The sequence below is a fragment of the Gopherus evgoodei genome, chromosome 5 (assembly GCF_007399415.2).
Source record: "Gopherus evgoodei ecotype Sinaloan lineage chromosome 5, rGopEvg1_v1.p, whole genome shotgun sequence".
Lineage (NCBI taxonomy): Eukaryota > Metazoa > Chordata > Testudines > Testudinidae > Gopherus > Gopherus evgoodei.
In genome coordinates, this window is record NC_044326.1 from 84,852,989 (window position 1) to 84,876,457 (window position 23,469).

Below are 23,469 nucleotides of genomic sequence, written 5' to 3' on the forward strand. Positions count from 1 at the left end.
AGTTTTTTAAAATCAGGTTTGTTTTAGTTAAAATTGTTTTTAACTAAAATAGTTAAATGAAATATTTTAAAAAAAAACAACAAAAATTAAATCGACGATGTCAGCCAGGTCAACATGAGAAACTTAAAATATTGGCTTCTGCAGCTAACGCAGTCATCTTCACCTTCATTTTCATGTTTGTCCATAATCTGGAAAAGAAAAACAAGCTTTCCTACTTTTCAGGTCCCAAACGATTTCTCAGTTTGGAATGAATTAGTCCAAAGGAAGAAAATATTCTTTCTACGCCGGCAGAAGACGCTACTGCTGTTAAAAGTGAGATTATCACTTCAACAGTCTCTGAATTCAAGTACTTAAGTTCACTGGTGTGACTTTCTTTAAAACATCATCAGCAAATATCTATTTCTTGAACGGTTCACCCTTAGCTCTGAACTTTATTATAGTTGGCACTTTTATTATAGAGTGATAATTGCTGGATGTCCATGTCATAGCCAACTCCTCTTCTTTAGCAGTTAAGGTTTACCCTGGTACCAAGTATTGAGAGTATTTGCAAGAAAATGAGCTGTAGATAATGCTTGTCCCACTCATTTTTGTTAATGCTTGTAATTTAACTCTGTCATTGCATAGTTCTCTTTTTAAGATCTCTCTCAGTTCATTCAAAATTTCAACAGCGTCAGCAATAGAACAGCTATTTCTCTGCATTTTGTTCAAGGCTACAGAAATAGGCTTCAGGGTACTCAGCATGTGTTCAACATTTCTCTTAAGCCCAGTGTTGAGAATTTTGGCTGTAGGGTGACCAGATGTCCTGATTTTATAGGGACAGTCCCGATTTTTGGGTCTTTCTTATATAGGGTCCTATTACCGCCCACCCCGTGTCCCAATTTTTCACACTTGCTGTCTGGTCATCATATTTGGCTGTGACAGTGCCATCTATTTTTTCATGATTTTGTTCACACACTGTCATCAGATTAGGTCAGTTCTTGATATAGTGCTCAAAACAGTCCACTACTGAGTTCCATTGCATGTCTTGTGGGAGAGTTAGCTTGGTTCCTCCCACTTTTTTCAGAGCAGCTGCTGCAAAGTGGTTGTTACAGAACTATTTTGCAATTTCAACATTTGCCTTTATTTCTGGAACACTGAAGTCTTTGGCTAGAAGGTGCATCAAGTGAGCACTGCAACCGTATGTTATTAGCTTGGGACTCTCTTCTAATAATTTCTTCTCATCTTGGATACATTTGCAGCATTGTCTGTGACCAAGCTGCGTACTAGATATTTGAATTTTTTTTTTTTTTAGTTTGTTATAGCTTTTACTGCTACTTCTTGAAAGTATGCTGCTGTGTACATTTCCTGATGTATCAGTTGTTTCTGGAAGGAAGACATTCCCTTCTTCTGTTGTCACACAGGCACATACAACAAGATCATTGTGGACATTGCTCCACCCATCAAGACTCAGGTTAATAATGTCACCCTCTAGACCTTTTGTACACTGCTCAATTTCTTTCATATACTTTATCCAGCAATTTTCCTGTGACACCTGCTCTGTTGGATGGACTGAACCATGTTAATGAAGTGTGGGTTCTTAATCATACGGAAAGGCCCAGTTTATTTATGCAACAAACTCTCAATTTTTTCATCAGTTACCTCTTTTTGTAATCTGCTGGTTATCACATACTTACCTATAGTTGTTTCTGGATAATGGAGATTTCCCCCCCCCCCCTTCTTGCTACAGGTGATATATTGTGGCTGTGTAACACATGATATGACTGAAACACTACTATTGGCAGATAACTTTGAAACTATAGAAAATGATGGTGATCTTGAAGGTGGATAGTCTTCAGAATCCTGTGTGTTGAGGATAGATTCTCCTAAACAAAATAAGTCAATGCAGTTATTTAATTGTTATTACCATACTGCTCATTTAGTATTACTCACTGCATTCACTGACACTCAGTTCTACTTTAAAGATGAAACTGTAAAAAGAAGGTCTGCCTATTTCACTTATTTATTTTTTTTATCACAACTGCATCTAAAATGATAGTACCATAGAGTAACAACTCTATTTTTTGCTCAAACATGAGAATTCAAGAATAGTCCAGAAGGAAGACAGGCAGCCCTTAAGAAAGAAGTATGAAATGAAAAAGTTTACCAACCTGAAGATCCTGCATGTTCAGACATGTTCTTTTCATCATCTTCAGTGCAGCTTCCTCCTGAGAAGGAACACGTCTCATGATGTTGTTTCATTTGGGCAACCAGGCCTTGCATTTCTTTGTTGTACTGTTTGCATTTTGCACGCATGCCTGTCTTACTCACAGGTAGAGGAACTTCATTAAAATATTCCCAAACTGGGTCTCTCTTACCAGGGGCGGCTCTATGTATTTTGCCGCCCCAAGCATAGCAGTCAGGCTGCGTTCAGCGGCATGCCTGCGGGAGATCCGCTGGTCCCGCGCCTTTGGCGTACCTGCCATCAAAGCCACGGGACCAGTGGACCTCCCACAGGTATGCCTCCGAAGGAAGCCTGACTGCCACCCTCACGGCGATCAGCAGGCCGCCCCCCATGGCTTGCCACCCCAGGCATGCGCTTGGTGTGCTGGTGCCTGGAGCTGCCCCTGTCTCTTACGGCCTGCTGCCATTATAGATTTTCCCTTCTAGTGAGAGAATGGTACGGTAGATCTCAAATCAATGAAGGCTAGATGCAGAAAGACCTCAAGACTTCTGGATTATGCTGCTCCAACAGTTTAACTTTTGTTTCTACTGCCTGTCCCTCCCTTCTCACATTCATCTCCAGACTTCTCCTTGTCCAGATCCATTCCGCCGCCAACAATCCTTCTATTCATTTAACTTTTTGAAACTTTGCACTTTTAAAGAGAGGTAAGGGATTGACTCTGTGTACACAAATCTGCAGCGGGACAACAGGGCTTATGACTCTTATTTTCCACCTCTATATTTTGTTTGTTTATTTTCAAATACATTTTTGCTGTTAACAAGCATGTTATCTCTGGAGACACAAATCCATAGTTTGAGAACTGCAAAACTAAGTATCTCTGTTGATATCTTCTAGACTGAGCACTGAGTCCCATTGGGTAGATAGAAAGATTAATCTAAATAATCTATACTTGGGTCCCTAATCCATGAACTATTGGAACTCATTTACAAATGTTTTCTTAAACGTTTCATGAATATATTGTCTCATACTATAAATTAGAATTTATAATCCCTATTCCATGATGAGATATCTTAATTAAAACTATCTTTAGACAGAGTTTTTCCCTGAAAGCACTTTATCGAAAAAAATCTAATTTAAATAAAAAAATTCAATTTTTTAAATTTTAAATCATTGATTTTAATCCACCCTGCTTAATACACAGGCTTCCCCTTTAAGCCTGGGATCATTCTCCTCAATTCGAGTCTTTTGTCTTCCCAGCATTCTTATTGCTTACAGCATAGGTGAGGGAGGAGAAGGGCAAAGGTATGATGCCAGTACCGTCTATTTTATGTCCTCAATCCATGTGCCTGAAAAACACTAGCCCAGACATAGAATCGTAGAATATCAGGGTTGGAAGTGACCTCAGGAGATCATCTAGTCTAATCAATGCAGGACCAATTCCCAACTAAATCATCTCAGCCAGGGCTTTGTCAAGCCTGACCTTAAAAATGTCTAAGGAAGGAGATTCCACCACCACCTCCCTAGGTAACCCACTCCAGTGCTTCACCACCCTCCTAGTGAATAAGTTTTTCCTAATATCCAACCTAAACCTCCCCCACTGCAACTTGAGACCATTACTCCTTGTTCTGTTATCTGGTACCACTGAGAACAGTCTAGTCCATCCTCTTTGGAACCCCCTTTCAAATAGTTGTAAGCAGTTATCAAATCCCTCCTCATTCTTCTCTTCTGCAGACTAAATAATCCCAGTTCCCCTCAGCCTCTCCTCATAAGTCATGTACTGCAGCCCCCCAATCATTTTTGTTGCCCTCTGCTGGACTCCTTCCAATTTTTCCACATCCTCCTTGTAGTGTGGGTCCCAAAACTGGACATAGTAGTCCAGATGAGGCCTCACCAATGTCAAATAGAGGGGAATGATCACATCCCTCGATCTGCTGGCAGTGCCCCCAACTTATACAGCCCAAAATGCCGTTAGCCTTCTTGGCAACAAGGGCACACTGACTCACATCCAGCTTCTCATCCACTGTAACCCTTAGGTCCTTTTCTGCAGAACTGCTGCCTAGCCATTCAGTCCCTAGTCTGTAGCAATGCATGGGATTCTTCTGTCTTAAGTGCAAGACTCTACATTTGTCCTTGTTGAACCTCATCAGATTTCTTTTGGCCCAGTTCTCTGATTTGTCTAGGTCCCTCTGTATCCTATCCCTCCCCTCCACCATATATACCACTCCTCCGAGTTTAGTGTCATCTGCAAACTTGCTGAGGGTGCAGTCCACACTATCCTCCAGATCATTGATGAAGATATTGAACAGAATCGGCCCCAGGACCGACCCTTGGGGCACTCCGCTTGATACATGTAATCGGGGGGCTTTGCTGACTCACAATGTAGAGCAATCCCCCATTATGTTATGCTTTTGTAGCCCTCTTATAGCATTGTAAATCCCTTGTTTACAACTCCCCAGCTGATTAATGGTTGCTTAACACCCTCTTGGGGTTCATCACCATTCTTGTCACTGGGGAACTAGCAGTAGAGACTCTCAAACTTATAACATATTTCAGTAACAACCATACAGCAAAATCTCATAACTTCATACACATTAACGATATACATATTTGGACAGAACAGTGGGTTTCAGCAAATCATGACTTTTCATGTTATCTTACATGGCATATTTTCTATAAAATATATCATATTTTTGGGGCCTCAATCCTGTATGCTGTCCTTTCTGAGCAAAGGATTGACTAGCAGGGGACAGCACAAACATTGGGGCTTCATTTTGTTCAGAATTGTTTAGAATTAGCTTTCTATTCTGTGCCCACAGATCTGATATCTAGAGATCTAAATGGCATCAGTTGAGCCTGCGGTTATTTGTAACAGTAAAATTCTGCCCAGGATTGCAAAATTATAGAAACAAAACTGGAAACTAGGGTAAAGCCACTTTTGAAATTAAAACCTTTGTGACTGAGTCTTTTGCTGCAAATGATGTTAAACAGAGCTTATTTACTTCTTAGTGAGCCTATAACCTCAAGAAGGGCAGGTGTTTTTTTTTTTAATTTTTCTGCTACTTAGAAGTAGTACATTCCCTTGATGGTGTGTGTTTATTTTTTTAATTTTTTTTTTAAATAAAGCCCAGTCTAGAAGTATAGTGGATGATGTTCTTTCTCTATTTTAAGCAGTAAATAAAATATGTTTAAAAACAACTGTATCATTTCCTGTTTCAACAAAGAATGAAAGAGAGAAGGGATTTGGATTAACTTCCTGAATGACAGCATTCCAGTTGTGGGGACTGGCCATAGAAAATCTGCCAATCAGAAGTGGGCTCTGGAGGAAAGCTCTGGTGCTGTTGTTTACATGTTCTTTGACTCTTTTTCTCCGTGGTTGCTGGCACATTCACGTTCATGTTGTACCAACTTGGAATGTACTGTCAGTATATTCCTGTTAAATGGCTGCATAAATGGCAGGGAAACTGGGATTCCAGCAACAGATGGCAAATAGACTAAGTGGGAACTTCTGCCTGTCGTCCCTGAATAGCCACAGGTAAGGTGGTTACCTGGGAAATTTTAAGGATGGAATGAGCAAGCCCTTCTTTGTGTGTATGAGCAGCTGCTTTTGTGGCTCCGGTTTGAGACATTACATTTGATTCTAGCTAGCAAACTGAGCAGGGTGGGGTGTGATCAAATGGAGAGCAAAGTATAGCAGAAATTTAACAGATGATGTGCTGCAGGGCTGTGAGAATCAGAACTGAGCACATGTAAACTGAAAGTGAGTTGGATGCGGAAATAAATGTCATGTAATCAGTTTTACTGACGAACTGCAGCATCTGACATGCGTCTGACGAAGTGGGTATTCACCCACAAAAGCTTATGCTCCAATACTTCTGTTAGTCTATAAGGTGCCAGAGGACTCTTTGCTGCTTTTTGCAGCAAGATAGAATCAAATGCAAACCCATGCAGAAATGGGGGAGGGAAACACATTTCCACTGTGCATTCGTTATACAGAATAATTGACACAAATATTTTCTGTTGGTGTTCTACCAGAGAACAAATTGTTGCTCAAATACAAGATTTTAAATCTCAAAATACATTCAAAAATACATGTCAAATGGACAGGAGGATCTTCATGGATATCTGTGTTTCTTATGGTTAGACAGGCTTTTTAGTAAACCAACAGTTTACTAATACAAATAAAGGAGCTTTGATCCTAAAGGGTGCACACAAAATGTAAGACGCAAAATAACTGTGATGAGTGGGGATATAATCATAAGAACATGCTTCTAATTATAAATTGGATCCCTTATTATAAATAAATCAAAAAAACTATAACTTTGGAATATGTGTATCTCAATAGTATGTGAATCTTTTACTTTTCTTTCAAGGAGTTGAAGTATCTTTAGTATATTAAATAAAATATTTGCCATGTGTTGTTGATAATTCCAACTCTTTACTTTAGACAGAATAGCTCTATTTGTTTTTAATGTAATATATTCTTTTTTTTGCATAATACGAATATTTGAAAAGTAAAATAAGTGAGAATTCATATTTTAAAATTGTCTGTGGGTCTGTATAAGAAACAAATATATGCACTTTTCAGTACAATTTAGCGAAGTCCTTGACTGCACCTAATAGACTTTATTTAAATTTGCTGCTCAGTTTCATTAGACTCCCTCTGCTAATATTCCTCTGAATAAACAAAGCCCTGACTGATAATATAAAAGAACTCCACATCTAAAACTGCAAGGAAATCAAAGAGTTAATGATAGAGCAGCACTGAATTCAGTGTATTTGCAGATGTTGCAACAGCTGAGACTGATTTTTTTCCCCCCTCCATCCTGTCAGGGAACTCTGCCACCTATGAATCATGGAATGATTTTTTTGCACTGAGTAATCTGTGGTTTTTCTTTCTCTCTTGCTCTCTTTCCCCTCCCCCTTCACTTTTCTTTCTTAAACTGAAGTCCTTTTCATTTTAGCAAGGAGATTGATAAACCATAGATAAAAGAATAAGCATGCAAAAAGGATGTGTTTTGAGGAGGGGAATTTAATACACATTTCCAGTTATTTTATCTTCTCTCTGGCAAACCAATTAAATGCAGACAAACAGTCCTGTAAAAGAAAAAATCCAGCTTCTATTTTGAAAAGTCCCTTTATAATATTTAATAGTATGGTGTGAAAGTTGTTTCAGATTTTTGTACAAGTGTTGCTACAGAACATTAACATTTTTGTGCTGATAATATGTTTCTTCTCTTCTCAGATCGCTCTGAAAGAAATAAACCAGACTACCGTTCCTCAGGGTAAGAACTCTGTTCTTGTGTTTATTTCTCAACTCCCTCCCCTTTTTTCCCCCTTTGATGGTGTGGGTTAGGGAGTTTAGCCAACCTATTCTCTTTCAATAATAGTAAGAAAGCATTAAAATTCACTTTGGATTAAAATTAGCTATTTTATTTTTCTAATGGGCTAAAATCTTAATAAATTTAATAGGTTTTCGCTATTGTCTTTTGTACTTCAAACACAAAATTGCAAAAGGCTTGTTTGATAAAACTCTGACTTAAAGAAAGGCCCCAGCAATAAATTGTTAAATGCTGAAACAGGGACGTCAGCTTCCATAAGTTTCTGAGTGTTTGCTTTTGTGACAGGAATAACAACTTTCAGTTCAGACACATGAGCATCCAGATATTACCAGAGCTTAGATGCCAGCACACCTAAAAGTTAGTGAGCTGGAAAAGGATTATGGATATTACAGATTCATAGATTTCAAGGCCAGAAGGGACCATTGTGATCATCTAGTTTGACCTCCTGTATAACACTGGCTATAGAGCTTTCCCCAAAATAATTCCTGGAGTATGTCTTTTAGGAAAACATCTAATCTTGATTTTAAAATTGCCAATGATGGCAAATTCACCACAGCCCTTGGTCAATTGTTCCAAGGGTTAATTACCCTAACTGTTAAATTCAGACTGGAAAGGAGGTATAATTTTGTATCTGGCTTCAACTTCTAGTCACTGGATCATATTATTTCTTTCTCTGCTAGACTGAACTACCCATTATTGCATATTTATCCCCATGTAGGTACAACAGACTGTAATCAAGTCACCCTTTAACATTGTCTTTGTTAATCTAGATAGATTGAGCTCCTTATGTCTATCACTGTAAAACATGTTTTCTAATCTTTTAAGCATTCTCGTGGCTCTTCTCTGAACCATCTACAATTTATCAATATCCTTCGTATACAAAAGAACTCTCATTGATTCAGAATTCCCATTAGTGATAGGTAGGGCTATGATTTTGTCATGGAAGTCATGATGGCCACAGAAATCATGATTTTGAATTAGGTCCTTCTGTGCAGGGGCAGATGGGCCAAACTGGAGTGGCATTATGACCCTGTGCACTAGGTCACAACGCCAATCAAATTTGGCCTGTCTGACCCTTCATTTCCATCTCTGAAGGGGTGGACAGGCCAAACTGGAGCTGCGCTGCAACCTTGTTCACTAGGCTGCAATGCCCAGTGGGAAGCTTGGCCCAGCCCTGTGAGACTGGAGCTGTTGCTATGGAGTGAATACACAGTGTTGGCTCGCTCTCCAGCTCCACCACCCAGGCCTCACCTTTCAGCACCTCCCATTCCAGGATCAGTTTTTCCATCATTTTTTTTTCTTTTTACCCACACCTCTGCTGTGAAATTTATTTAAAAAGTTTTGTGCCCAAATTGTAATCTTAGTAATAGGCCATAAACTTTCAAACCATTAGATTCTGATAAAACCCTGAAAAGTCTGATGCCCCTGAAGTTTATCTGAATCTTCTCTGTTCACCATTTTCCTCTTTCCAACCATTCATTTTCCATTATAGTCAGCTTTATTTTTTTAATTTCTGCCTATCACCTTATCTCCAACTCCCTCGCTTGAACTCCCTCTTGCTACTAGAGAGTAAATGGAGCAGTTGAGGATAATGACACTTGAAACAAAGATAAATTCTTTTGAGCCTGTCAGCTACAACTGCTGTCTCGTGTTCCCTTCCTTCAATTCTGTTCTAGACCCTGTCCAATCTGGTTTCTGTCCCCCATGCTCCAATAATACTGTTCTTCCCTAAGTCTCTCTAATGATCTCTTCTTTGCTAAATTTTGGACAAGTTGTCCGTTCTCATCCTCCTTCACCAATTGCTTGCTGAGGCCAAGACTTACTCCTAAGGCATGCACATGACACTGAACACAGTTTGTCCCAGACTGCGTTGACTGTAAAAGTTTTAGATGGCACCATGTCACCGAAGTCACTTGTCCACAGCTCTTTTCAAACATGATAAATAGAGCTTGTTGAAAATTTTCTGACAGAACAGTTTTCCATCAGAAAATGCTAGATTGATTGGATGGAATCGAAGTGTTTTGCCTGCCTGCTTTGCTGATTTCCTGCTAGCTCACCTGCCAGCCAAATAGGCTGGCAGGAAATCAGATATACTGGCTGTTCTGCCTGCTTCCTGGCTGGATGCCTGGTTGGTCAGAGGGTGGGGTTCCCAGATAGCTGTGGGCATTAAGCCAAGCATGCTAGAAAGCTTTCCTGCTCCCAGCAGACAGGCAGGTGGGCTCCACAACTGCTCACCAACATGACATATATCATTTATATATTATACCAATTACAGCAGTAACTTTACAATTACTAATAGTCATTTTTTTCATTTTATAATTTAAAAAATTCTTAAACCCTAATATCAATACAATATTATATTTTGTAATATAAAAGCTGAAATATTTTAACTATATTATGACAATGACATAGACTGGTATAGAAATTGAAATATTCTGATTTTTATATTCTGTTAAATTATAATATAGATAATGACATTAAAAATCATATCAGTAATGTTGAAATGAAATTATTTCAACCGTGTCAAAACAAAAATGTTTCATTTTTTTTCTCAAATGAAATTTTGGAATTCCAGTTCTGAAGGATATTTTGAAGTTTTGGTTTTCTTGTTCCAATTTGGAATGAAGAAAAATTTGACATGTTTGAATTTTGAACTGAATGGAAATTCCTAATGACTGGGCCTAATAAGAACATAAGAATGGCCATGCTGTGTCAGTCCAATGTTCCATCTAGCCCATATTCTGTCTTCTGACAGTGGCTGATGTCAGGTGCTTCAGAGGGAATGAGTAGAACAGGTAATCATCAAGTGATCCATCCCTATGATATAGGGATCCATCCATGATATAATTGTGTTTAAACCTGCCCTTATTGTGATGAGTAACATCTTCAGAATTTTCACCTGCAAAATGCAGATAAATTAACTGTTTTAATTGCCCACCCATCTCCATCTTTTAGTTTTAAATTCTTCTCCCATTTTCTGTGTGGTTATATGTGTTTTTTCCTTTGTATGCATTTTAATTCAAATCTGATGAACAGCAGCCATTTTTCACAATTATCACATAAACATTGATCGAATTAGAGACTTTCCATAAAATTTGCTGTTTCCCCCAAAACAATATAAGACCTTGAGTGCACTGTGGTTTAAGCTGCTTTAGAAACTACATCTCAGTTTTATGACAAGTTTCTAATATTGTAAGAAAAACTGCCTTTGCTCAAGCTGGTTGGGAAACTCCTGCTAACCTTCTCCTCCTATCATTCCAGACGCAGTTTGATTCTCAATGATATCCACATACCCTCTGACTCCCTCTCCACTTTATTAGTTACCGTGCCACTTTCCTCCTACTCTTCCTTTCCAGATATGGCCTACGGAAAAAGAGAGGGACGTTTTTGAAAGGACCGTGTTTTTAACCAGCCTATTCTGCCTCTTCCTTTGTGCCTGTGTTAGTCCCACTAGTCCAGCTGGTGTGCTATACCAGTTAGTGTAAAGGGCTGGGGAGAATTCCCCAGACATAGGAACTGAGGAAAGCAGCCATAGGCTGTCATTTAAGGACCTCCCTCACAGGCTCTGGTATAAGGGATGAAGCTAGGGATGGGATGGGCCACAGCATGTGGTATTGTGGTGACTCTGGGCAGCAGTGCTGCTATAATATGGACATCTCTTTGGGGCTATCTGAGTTTTGTGGTCCCCAGAGCCCTTGGAAAGGGCAAAAAGGTGGCTTCTTAGTCACTTATTTCCTTCCCTTCCCTGGGCTGCAAGTTCTGTGCTGCATCTCTTAGGACTGCAACACAAAATCTCACCCAGAGAGTCTTTGCTGGTGGACTGAGAATTAAATAGTTTAAAAAGACAGCAGGGATTGGAAGGGGAGGTGATCCACGAATGGTTGCCTTTTAGTTCCCCAGAACAAAATGTTTGACAATAACTGGTCAAACCAGAATCCAGTATAATCCCCAAATTTCAAAACTTATAAACCTGGTTGTTTGTTTTATAAATACCTTGGTTGATGACTTGCTGAAATTTTTATTGCTATAGATAAACTTTTTTAAAAAGATGCTACATGTGCTAGATAATAAATATGCTATTGTAAAACGCTGTTTTTAATACCTCTTCAAGACCTTGAGGTTCAAATTTAGTTATTTTCTGCAGCAGAAATAAGGCCCCTAACATGAATCTGGGAGAACAAATCAAGATGAGCGAGGAGGGCAGGGACAAAGACATTTTGTCTCCAGGATCATATTCAAATTTTCTTCAGTGTCAGTACAGGACCACTTTAAAAGCAAACACATAACGCAGTGGAATTGCTCAGGGCTAGTGTAGATTGCCTAGAATGAATAGAGTATGTTGTTCTGTAAAAAAAAAAAAACTGGGGGTAAAAATTAGGCAGCTGGACACAGCCTAATACACACACGTTAAGCATATTAGTTAAAAGCCTGACCTCAATTTTTCCTGGATCAGATTCAGTTATTAATTTTGTGTCCTTGTAAAACTTGCTTTTTCTGTTAATTTTCAGTTTTTTACATGATTTTTCAGGAACAACTATTGATTAGAAAAAGCACTGAAGACTGAAACTAAGTTTAGATTTAATAGTGAGTATGTTGTATATTTGTTTAATTTCTTAGAAAGATACATTTACCTGGTCATCAGTGAGCACCCTCATGCCATTCACTGCCTCTGGGATTCAGCAGTTTTCTTACTGTTCTCCTTAAAAGCTGTAATACAAAATGCAAACACACACATCCTTAGTTTTAAGCATATGAGCAGCCTCACTAATGGAACTGCTCATGTATTTCTAGGTAAGCTTGTTTCCAAGTGTTTGTAGGATCAGGGTTTAAGGGCCCAAGCACAGTGGACCGGCAACCGAGTAAAGGAACAGTGCCCAAACACAGTTCTAGCTAAACCTAGGTCTGGTCTACGCTGTGCAGGGGAGGATCGATCTAAGGTATGCAACTTCAGCTACGAGAATAGCCAGGACTGGTGCTAGTGTTTCTAGCGCCCTAGGCGCACGGTCATTTTGCCACCCTGCGTGCTGGTCCGCTGCTCCGGTGGGGCTGCCGCAGGCATTCCTGCGGAGAGGTTCCACTGGTCCACGGCTCCGGTGGAGCTGCCGCAGCTGTGCCTGCGGGAAGTCCACCAGAGCCGCGGGAGCAGCGGACCGTCCGCAGGAATGCCTGCAGCAGCTCCACTGGAGCCGCGGGACCAGGGGACCCTCATCAGGCACCACTGCGGCAGGTCCACTGGAGCCGCCTGCCACTCCGCCCCCCCCCCGGCATAATGCCGCCCCCCAATAATCCTGGCGCCCTAGGCGATTTCCTAGGCCGCCAAATGGAAGCGCTGGCCCTGAGAATAGCGTAGCTGAAGTCGACATACCTTAGATCAAATTAAAATTACTTTGCATCCTCGCGGCACTGGATCAACGGCTGTGGCTCCCTCGTTGACTTTGCTTCCGCCTCTTGCACTGCTGGAGTTCAGTAGTCAACGGGAGAGCATATCAACCATTTCTTATAACAGAAAACCATGGTACTGGAACACGGTTATAAGTCAGTGTCTTCTGCTTTGAAAATAACCGTATGCACTTTGCCTTAAAACGGATGTAGTTGCAAGAGATTAAGGATGAGCAAATGAAATAGTCCGTTACATTTTGCCTGAATTACTGTAAATATTGGACATATTTGGCCGGAAAATGGCCTCTTCCTCACTCCCTCCCTAGCTCTCTCTTTTGGAGGATGCTGGAGGGCCTATGGCTGGTCCCTTGGTCATTCCTGGTGCATTCAATTGGTCAGCTCCCCAATCTTGCAAGTGGGAGGGGCTAGCAAGGTAGGTCTGCTCATCCCAAAAGTGAGGAGCTATTGTAAGGGGAAGCAGGTCATTTGCATGTTCCCCTTTCTGCAGCAGATGTACCCTAAAGGCTCCAGAGACCTTTAGATGGCTCTTGAATAGAGGTAGAAGGCATAGGACCGTCTCTTGGATTTGTGAAGAGTGCCAGCACCTTAAGAATTCAAGAAGGGCAGGAAATAGACCAGTTGATGACCCTCCAAAGAACCAGGAAGTGGTCAACTAGCTGGCCCTCAAAGAGCTAGGCGAGGAATTGGAGGAGCAGGAGGAGAAAGCTGAACTCTCCCACTAAAGATGGCCAGGCTAGGAGGAGATGGGGACCTCAAGGCCCGTGGTTTTACTAATTCAGTTCTCTGATTTATTTCCTAAATATTAGTAGCCTCAAAGATCCTACTATTCATTCTCTGAATCCAAATAATGAGCAGTTTGCTAATTGCTACAGGAATTCATTATCTTGTGATGACTTTCCACGCCATTGAAATGATCTTTTATTATATTCCTGAACTGCTAAACTTCAAGAAATATTGAAACAGATGTCTTTTTTTTATATTGGTAATGATGATCTGTAATTACTGTGGTATCTTGAGATTAGGGGCCGGTTTGTCACTTAGGTAATTCCATTGATTTTGATGGAATTTTCCCTGATATTATACCATTGTAAGCAATATCAGATTTAGGCCAAAAGGAACAAAATCTCTGTTTACTGTCTGTATTATTTTGCTTTGAAAATGTAAAGCATTTAGATGGTAATTAACAGCTGATTCTGGGCATCCACATATTTATAATTAATCCCTGAACATGAATAAATCTGCTAGAAAAAAATGGATTAATTTTCTCCCATTTTCTTGTAGGGCATGGGATAGGGATTAAAAATTCCTTTAAGTGTAATCTTATAATATGATATAACTTTTCCTTGTAATTATTTTGCTTTCAGTCTTCACTCTTATGAGAAGTGAGTTCTAATCAGTTTCATTTGACTTGGGGAGTCAAAGGGAGAAGTTTTTCATTAACTGTCCCAGAGGAAAAAAGTGACTGGTCAAATGGTGTGAAGAGATTTTACCATGGAACAAGGGTTTGATGACCTGCAGCTGCCTCATATACCATCCAGTTTTTACAGTGAGGGTAACAAACCATTGGAACAACCCACCTAGAGATGTGGTGGATTCTCCATTACTTCTGTTTCTAAATCAAGACAATATCTTTCCAGAAGACAAGCTATAGCTCAAAAAGAAGTTATAGGTTAAATACACAAATTACTGCGTGAGGCTGTAAAATTTGTGCTATACAGGAGGTTAGGTTGGATTATAATAACTAAAGGTACAATTTTGTCATGAAAACTTTTAGTCGATTTAATGACATAGGAGTAGAGGGGAAAAAAACATTGTCACAGAAGAATTATGGTCCAGGAAGGGTGGGAGGTTAAAGAGTTCACTCACCCTGCAGTAGTGTCTGCTTCCTGCCAGGTTGGCCCCATTTCCCTGCTCCAGGTCTTGTGACCCCATGTACTAGGTCGCAGCACCACTCAAGTTTGGCCTTTTCATCTCTAACTGAGGGCTTGGCTACACTGGAGAGTTGTAGCGCTGGTGATGGGGTTCCAGCGCTGCAACTCACTCTGTGTCCACACTTGCAAAGCACAGCCAGTGCTGCAACTCCCTGGCTGCAGCGCTGGCTGTACACCTGGTCTGCTTGGGGTGTAGCGATTCCAGAGCTGGTGATGCAGCACTGGTCATCAAGTGTGGCCACCAAAAGTGCTTTTATTGGCCTCCAGGGTATTAGGAGGTATCCCAGCATATCTTTTCAGCCACTCTGCTCATCGTTTCTCACTCCACTGCCCTGGGCTCAGGTGACCCGCCCTTTAAATGCCCTGGGAATTTTAAAAATCCCCTTCCTGTTTGCTCAGCCAGGTGTGGAGTGCAATCAATCAATCACTGACCATGCCTCCACGCCCCAAACGAGCCCCAGCATGGAACACTTCCGAGCTGCAGAACCTCATCAGTGTTTGGGGAGAGGAAGCTGTGCAGTCACAGCTGCGCTCCAGCCTTAGAAATTATGATACCTATGGGCAGATATCAAAGTCCTTGCAGCGAAGGGGCCATGAACGGGACGCGTTGCAGTGCAGGGTTAAAGTAAAGGAGTTGCAGAGTGCCTATTGCAAAGCCCGTGAGGGAAACCGCCACTCAGGAGCTGCCCCCATGACCTGCCGTTTTTACAAGGAGCTGGATGCCATACTTAGGTGTGACCCCACTGCCAATCCAAGGACCACGATGGAGAGTTAAGAGCAGGGAGAAGTGGGGGAGGGTGTAGAGGAAGCTGAGAGTGAGGCTCCTGGGGTGGAGGGAGACACCCTGGAGTCCCAGGAGGCATGCAGCCAGGAGCTCTTCTCAAGCCAGGAGGAAGCTAGCCAGTCGCAGCAGCTGGAACTTGTTGGTGAAGAAGAAGCAGAGGAGCGGGTTCCTGGTAAGCAGCTTTTATTTTAAGGATGGAAATATTTTTTTTGGGGGGGGAGTTAGGGCTGCATGCATGCATGCCTAGATGTGGAATAGCCCATTGATTTGGTCTATCATGTCTCTGTAATCGGCCTCGGTAATCTCATCAAAAGTTTCAGCCAGAGCGTGGGCAATGTGCTTGCGCAAGTTTATAGGGAGAGCCACCGTGGTCCTTGTCCCAGTCAGGCTAACGCGTCCGCGCCACTGTGCTGCGAGGGGTGGGGGGACCATTGCTGCACACAGGCTAGCTGCATAGGGACCAGGGCGGAATCCACATTGCTGTAGAAGACCCTCCCTCTCTTCCCAGGTAACACGCAGCAGTGATATATCTGGCAGTAGAAAATCCTGTTGAAAATGTAGGGATAGTGTTCAGTGCAGGTCCCCCCCAGCTGCTCTCTGCTTTCCCCAATGTACAGAAACCACAGTGAGCCCTGACTCAAGCAGCTCCCCTTCCCAGAGGAGTAACTGCTGTGGCAATTGTGGGGGTGGTGTTCAGTGCACTTTTCCCCCAGCTGCTCTCTGCTTTCCCCAATGCACAGAAACCGCAGTGAGCCCTGACTCAAGCAGCTCCCCTTCCCAGGTGAGTCGCGGCAGAAGCACTCACCCCATTACTCACCATGTCTTCACTGCTGTAGCCTCTCTGTGCTATGTTTGCTATGTGTAAATGATGCTACAAATAGTCTACAAACTCCTTCACTGTGATAAAAAACAATGTAGCCTCTGTATTAAAAGTTTCTATTTCTGTTTTTTTAAGTGTCCTTGAATCCTCCGGCTCTATCACAGCCTGCTGAAAGACTACAGAACTTGAGGCGCAAGCCAAGGAAAAGCAAAGAAGATTTGGTGAAAGCAGTTACGAATCAGTATGCCAGAGAGAGTAAGAGGCTGCAGGATTGGAGAGAGAAAATGCATGAGTGGAGGGAAACACAAAGCAGGAGAAAGGAATTGGCTACCAAGAAAAGCACAAAGCAGCTGATAAGCCTCCTGGCGCGGCAGATGCACTGTATGCAGTCTCTTGTAGCCATGCAGGCAGATCAGTACCGTGCTAACACCTCTCTGCCCCCCCCCCAAAAAAAAAAAAAAAGCTCTCTCCCTTGTTCCCCAGTGTTTGCTCAAAACACCTTTCTCCAGCAGCCTGGTTCTTACCACCACCAGCTGCCCCCAACACCTGTACGTTCACCTACCGGCCCTGAGAACTACGACCCTTACCTTATGCACTCAACCCCCATCACCATGCAGCATATTAATCCTGAAGTGCAGCAGGCATTGCACAGCAATCCAGGCAGGACATATTCAAACCTCTGAATGTACAGTCCACCACCCTACCCCCCTGCCCTTTTATGTACTGTATTTTGAATAAATGATTTCTTGGCTTTTAAAACATTTTTTATTATTGCAGAAAGTGAGAAATACTGTACCCCAAGGGAAAAACAGGCACAGCAAATCATTGTAACCACTGCACTTCACACCCGTTCAAGGCACCAAACATTACTGTTGGCTTTCAGCCTCAAATTGCTCCCTTAAGGCATCCCTAATCCTTGAAGCCCTGTGCTGGGCCTCTCTAGTAGCCCTGCTCTCTGGCTGTGCAAATTCAGCCTCTAAGCGTCGAACCTCAGAGGTCCATTCCTCACTGAATGTTTCACCCTTCCCTTCACAAATATTATGGAGGGTACAGCACGCAGATATAACAGCGGGGATGCTGCTTTCCCCCAAATCCAGCTTCCCATAAAGACATCTCCAGCGTCCTTTTAAACGGCCGAAAGCACACTCCACAGTCATTCTGCACCGGCTCAGCCTGTAGTTGAACCGGTCCTTGCTCCTGTCAAGCTTCCCTGTATACGGTTTCATGAGCCATGGCATTAAGGGGTAAGCGGGGTCTCCAAGGATCACAATGGGCATTTCGACGTCCCCTACTGTGATCTTGCGGTCTGGGAAAATAGTCCCGGCCTGCAGCTTCCTGAACAGGGCACTGTTCCGAAAGATGCGTGCATCATGCACCTTTCCAGGCCATCCTGAGTAAATGTCAGTGAAATGCCCATGGTGATCCACAAGCGCTTGGAGAACCACAGAGAAATACCCCTTCCGATTAATGTACTCAGATGCCAGGTGGGGTGATGCCAGAATAGGAATATGCGTCCCATCTATCGCCCCTCCACAGTTAGGGAAACCCATTTGTGCAAAGCCATCCACAATGTCCTGCACGTTCCCCAGAGTCACGGTTCTTCTTAGCAGGGTGCGATTAATGGCCGTGCAAACTTGCATCAACACTATTCCAACGGTCGACTTTCCCACTCCAAACTGGTTCGCGACCGATCGGTAGCCGTCTGGAGTTGCCAGCTTCCAGATTGCAATAGCCACCCGCTTCTCCACTGGCAAGGCAGCTCTCAATCTCGTGTCCTTGCGCCGCAGGGTGGGGGCGAGCTCCTCACATAGTCCCATGAAAGTGGCTTTTCTCATCCGAAAGTTCTGCAGCCACTGCTCGTCATCCCAAACTTGCAGGACGATGTGATCCCACCACTCAGTGCTTGTTTCCCGAGCCCAAAGGTGGCGTTCCACGGTGCTGAGCACGTCCGTTACTACCACAAGCAATTTAGTGTCTTGCGCGTCAGGCGAATCAATGTCATCGTCTGACTCCTCACTGTCACTTTGGAGCTGAAGGAATAGCTCAACTGCCAAATGTAATGTGCTGGCAACATTCATCAGCAAGGTCCTCAGCAACTCGGGCTCCATTTGTAACAGAAATCGCACTGCAGACTCACAATGGCACCAAACTGCTTGGAATGCGTAGCGAAGCACCACGGGGCGTTGGGACAGGAAGCAGAATGACTCACACCCTTCCGTCCCCTTCCCACAACCCATGGCGCCAAAATGGGACGAGGTGCTCTGTGGGATAGCTGTCCACAATGCACCACTCCCAACAGCGCTGCAAATGCTGCAAATGTGGCCACACTGCAGCACTGGTAGCTGTCAGTGTGGCCACACTGCAGCGCTATCCCTACACAGCTGTACGAACACAGCTGTAACTCCCAGCGCTGCACAAATGTAAGTGTAGCCATACCCTGAGAATTAGTGGACCTACCAAATCTGAGTGGCACTGCAACCTTGTGGGTCAAGTCACAGTGCCAGGGGTAGGGATCTGGGCCTACTTTGTGGGGATCACTGTCTTTATTAAAATTCATGAATACCATGACCTCTGCGTCAAAGTCTTAATCATAATAGTCCCTTTTAGCCTTCACATCCATGGATCTGTTGTGGGAAAATTTGCAAACAAGAAGTTGGGAAACAACTGGACATTCCCACAAGCTAGTACTTTACACGGGAATAGTAGGAGGGCTATCTGCTGGTTATCCAAAAACATGTTACAGTCATTATGGCCAATTCTAGGCAACCAAAGATGTGGCAGATTTAGTTTAAAATATGTATGAATGATCAGATGAGTGAGCACAACTGTCCTCTTTGTCTTTTGGAAAAAGATGCTTGAAGAGATAAAAACAAAGGGGGCAACAAGTTTCCTTTTCTCTCTTTCACAGCTGGTCAGTGAGGCCTGAGATGAAAGTTAGGCCATGACTTCTAAGAATTGGTGTTTTGTATAGTGTTTGTTTTAAATTTTGTTTTTATCTCTCCATGTAACAAAGCTTTCCAGTTGCAATAGCAGCATTTTATTTGTCTGTTTTAAAAATGTGGCTTTTATGTATGCTCCACTTTTGTTTTCTGTGCTTGTAAAACTGTATAATACATTTATAATTTTCTGCTTCCTATTTAAGGGTATATTTCCTCAGTGCAGCTCTGAAGCACATTATCAACAAGAGAGGCCTTCCATTATGAATATACATGTCCTTACATCTTTAGCTAGGTAGGCAGGAACCCCCTCAAACCACAGGCTTGACAACTCAGAGAAACTCTTCTCATTCTGAAGCAAGTTGGGGATACTGTACTTCTTAGCTATAACCTTGGGATCTGTAGAAGTGCAGATTGGAAGGACATGATTTTGAGGTGTCTGTGAAAACAGGTTGTGATGAGTACCATTACCGGTGGGATCTCTGATACTTGACACACTCACACTCACTGATTAGTGATCAGGAAGAATAAAAACAAAATCCCCATGCCTCAGAAGACAGATCAAAGATCATGGTTTAATCTTTGTCTCCAAAATCATGTGATTTAAAAAAAAAATCATAATTTTGGGTGGATTGACTCATGTTTTTTGAACTTTTTGGGTTGGCAGTACAGAATCAGTAAAATGACATGCTTTTTTAAAATTGGAGCAAAATAATATTTATGGTAGAATGAGGGGGAGAAGGGAATTCACACTGAATATCTGTGAAAAGAAGCACTAAAAGTATATTTAGAAAATACTTTTATATCAAGAAATTATTCAGCCCTTGGATAAATTAGAAAAAATTGTCAAGGTAATTATGTCAACTCAGACGTGTTCATTTTCCGATGATAAAGTGGGTTTCAAATCCAAACATTCTTTTAATATAATTGAAGTCAATAAATAGACTTCTAACAATATACAGAAATTGGTTAGATAAATCTTGTGTATACAGTGCCTAGCACAATGGGGTTTATAACTAATTATTATAAGAATGGTAATAGCTCTTGAAGGAGAATGTTAGACTCTGTACTCTTTGAATGGGGTCAAGGGTGAAGTGAGAGATCAAAGGTAGTTTCCAATGACTGCTCAATTATAATGGTAAATTTAATGCAATTTTTATAATTATGTGTAGAATGAACAAATACAGTTGTGATTCTGAAGTTCTCAAGGCCATGATAGCTATGAGAACAAGAAACTCTCCATAGAGATTTCCACAGTGTGAATAATAATACTTAGCCTTTTACTCAGTAGATCCTCAAGTACTTTACAAAGGAGGTAAATATTGTTGTCCCCATTTTACAAATAGAGAAACTGCACCAGAGGGGAAGTGACTTGTTCAGGGTTGCACAACTGGTCAGCAGCAGAGCTGAGAATAGAATCCAGGTCTCCTGACTCCTATTCCAGTGCTTAATCAACTGGACTGCAATAACTAAAGATAAATCCATTTAAATTACGTGCTTTGAAGTCTAGTCTCAGTCATGCTTGTGAACACAGAGTAACTTAATATGGATTTAAACCACAGCTGCCAACTTTCATGTGGAAAATAAGCACCTCAACTTTCACAATAAGCCAAAAATCAAGCAAATTCCATTTCAAAACAAGGCCAAAATAAGCCAATCCCTAAGAACCCCAACACTCCACGTGACTAGATCCCCCTGGCATGCAGTCTGGGACTATAGTAGGCCTTCTGTGCATCCCCACTCTCTCTGTCCCCACCCCCCAGTCCCTGCTGCCACTGGCCTCTGCTTGCCGGGAGCTGATGCAAAAAAAAAAAAAAAAGAAGCAGCAACAAGTTACAAGCCAAAAACTAGCCAGCAGGCAACTCACAAGCCAATTAAGCCAAAAACAAGCCCCATTTCGGCAGGTTTGGCATGTCTAATTTGAACCAGTGTGAGACCAGAATCTAGTCAAACATCTCCTTTTTTTCCCCCATAAATTTATCTTTCTGTTTATGGTAATTAACACACAGAGCCCCTCTCCTCTGTAGGGGAAGCAAATGTTCACTAATCATAGAAAATGGGGTACTGTCACTATTTAGGTGTACGACATGCAGCCCTTCCATAACAAACTTGGGTCCCATGTAAACCTCAGAGGTGTGCTTAGGTGGAAGAGTAGAGTGGAACTGTTTGATGCAACATGCTCCGTTGACATTATGCCTCATTTAGCACAACGTTTTGTTTTCCTTCAACGGTTCTTATCCATCTTAGGGGGGAAGTAGCTCACACACTTAGGGCAGGTCAATCTAAGCTACGTCATTTGACTTGTGTTAGTAACGTAACTCAAGTCGCCATAGCTTGGATCTACTTACCGCGGGGTCCACACTATGCAATGTTGATGGGAGATGCTCTCCCGCTGCCATTGCTTCCACCTCTCATTGAGGTGGAGTGCAGAAATTGATGGGAGAACATTCTCCCATCATGATTGTGTCTTCACTAGACCCACTGCATTGATTGCACCAACACCAATTTAGCTTCGGAGTGAAGACAAGCCCTTAGTGAAGAAGCTAATGGCAACATGGTTCATGAGCTACATTCCCCTGTAAGCTGTGCGGCCATGCAGCAGCCTATTAAGTGTCACACAGGTGCTCAGGGCTGTGGTGGGGAGAGAGGCCTCTCCCTAAGCCTGGACTTGGCGTGGATGGAGAAGTGGCACCCCTTCCCTGACTCCAATTTGGCCCTGGACCTGCTGTGGCTGAGGAGAGAGGCGCCCAGCCCCAACCCAGCCCAGCTCTGGAACTAAGCCGCGGCGGGGAGATGCGCCTCTCTCACCCAGTCCAGGTGCTGTTCGAGGGAGTCCTCTCTCCCTACTGTAGCCCCAGGGCAGCCTGCTCCCACGGCCAGTGCAACCATTTAGGTGACCTAGACGGTCGCCTAGGGCGCTAGGATTTGGGGGGGGGGCACCTTTTTCTTCGGCAGCGACCGCAGCAGCCGGATCGTCAGCTTCCCCGGTTGCTGCCGGCATTTAGGCAGAGGGAGCTGGGGCAGGGGAGCGCGGCGAGGGCTGCCTGCAGCAAGTGGGAGGGGGGCGGCACATAGGGGAACTCCCCGCCCCAGCTCAACTCTGCCCCACCTCCTCCCCGAGCATGCCATGGCTGCTTCACTTCCCCCGCCTCCCAGGCTTGCGGCGCCTAAGCTGATTGGCGCCGCAAGCCTGGGAGGCGGGAGAAGTGAAGCAGCGATGGCATTCTCGGGGTGGAGATGGAGCAGGGGTGAGCTGGGGCGTGGGGGGGTGTTTCAGGGCAGAGGGTGGGGGGTGGGGAGCTGCTGCATGGAAGGCACCTCAGGGCAGAGGGGGGGGGAGGGCGCAAGGTGGAAGTTTTTGCCTAGGGCCCGAAACATCCTTGCACCGGCCCTGCCTGCACCCCAAACCCTTCATCCCTGGCCCCACCCCAGAGCCCGCACCCCCAGCCAGAACCCACACTCCAACCCTCTGCCCCAGCCCTGAGCCCCCTCCCACACTATGAATCCTTCAGCCCCACTCCTGCCACATGAATTTTATGTGCACCAATATGGAGATGATGTGTTACACAACACCTCCATATTGGTGCACATAGCAAAATTCATTTCGCACATGCATGGGAAAAATTAGAGGGAGTGCTGTTTATGAGCCTGCTGGAGTGCCAGTGTTTGGTGATCTTGTGGATTTCTGATCTATATGATGTGATTCTTAAGCTGTGCCTGTTAGGCACCATGATTTTTGTCACACATTTGGCAGGGGAGAGCCGTTGGATGGTTGATGGGGAAAGAGCAATAGATTTTGCCTGGATTACAATATATATAAAAAATATATTTTATAATCCAGGCAAAATTTTATATTTATAGAAATCTGGATTTTTATACTTGTCCTGGGAAGGGACAGGCCTAGCCATCTCAGTCTTCTGCCATTGGCAAGGGGAGAGAAGATTTCAGGTCTCCTGACTCCTATTCCAGTGCTTACTCAACTGGACTGCAATAACTAAAGATAAATCCATTTAAATTACGTGCTTTGAAGTCTAGTCTCAGTCATGCTTGTGAACACAGAGTAACTTAATATGGATTTAAACCACAGCTGCCAACTTT

General features: G+C 43.0%; 1 protein-coding gene across 7 annotated transcripts in view; it reads left to right on the plus strand.

Annotated features, from left to right (window-relative positions):
• Positions 1-23,469, plus strand: part of SH3D19 (SH3 domain containing 19) — a 169,797-nt gene that overhangs the window by 60,520 nt on the left and 85,808 nt on the right. For 4 of the 7 annotated variants that reach the window (XM_030563551.1, XM_030563544.1, XM_030563545.1 and 1 more), the window contains exon 2: positions 7,404-7,443. Coding sequence is in view for 3 of the 7 variants with exons in the window: in XM_030563544.1 (XP_030419404.1) it covers positions 7,404-7,443 (40 nt within the window). In the remaining 4 variants the exon portion in view is untranslated. Of the gene's footprint in view, positions 1-5,541; positions 5,694-7,403; positions 7,444-12,028; positions 12,085-23,469 lie in introns of those variants that run through there. The other 3 variants (XM_030563548.1, XM_030563549.1, XM_030563547.1) reach the window with 3 other exon arrangements.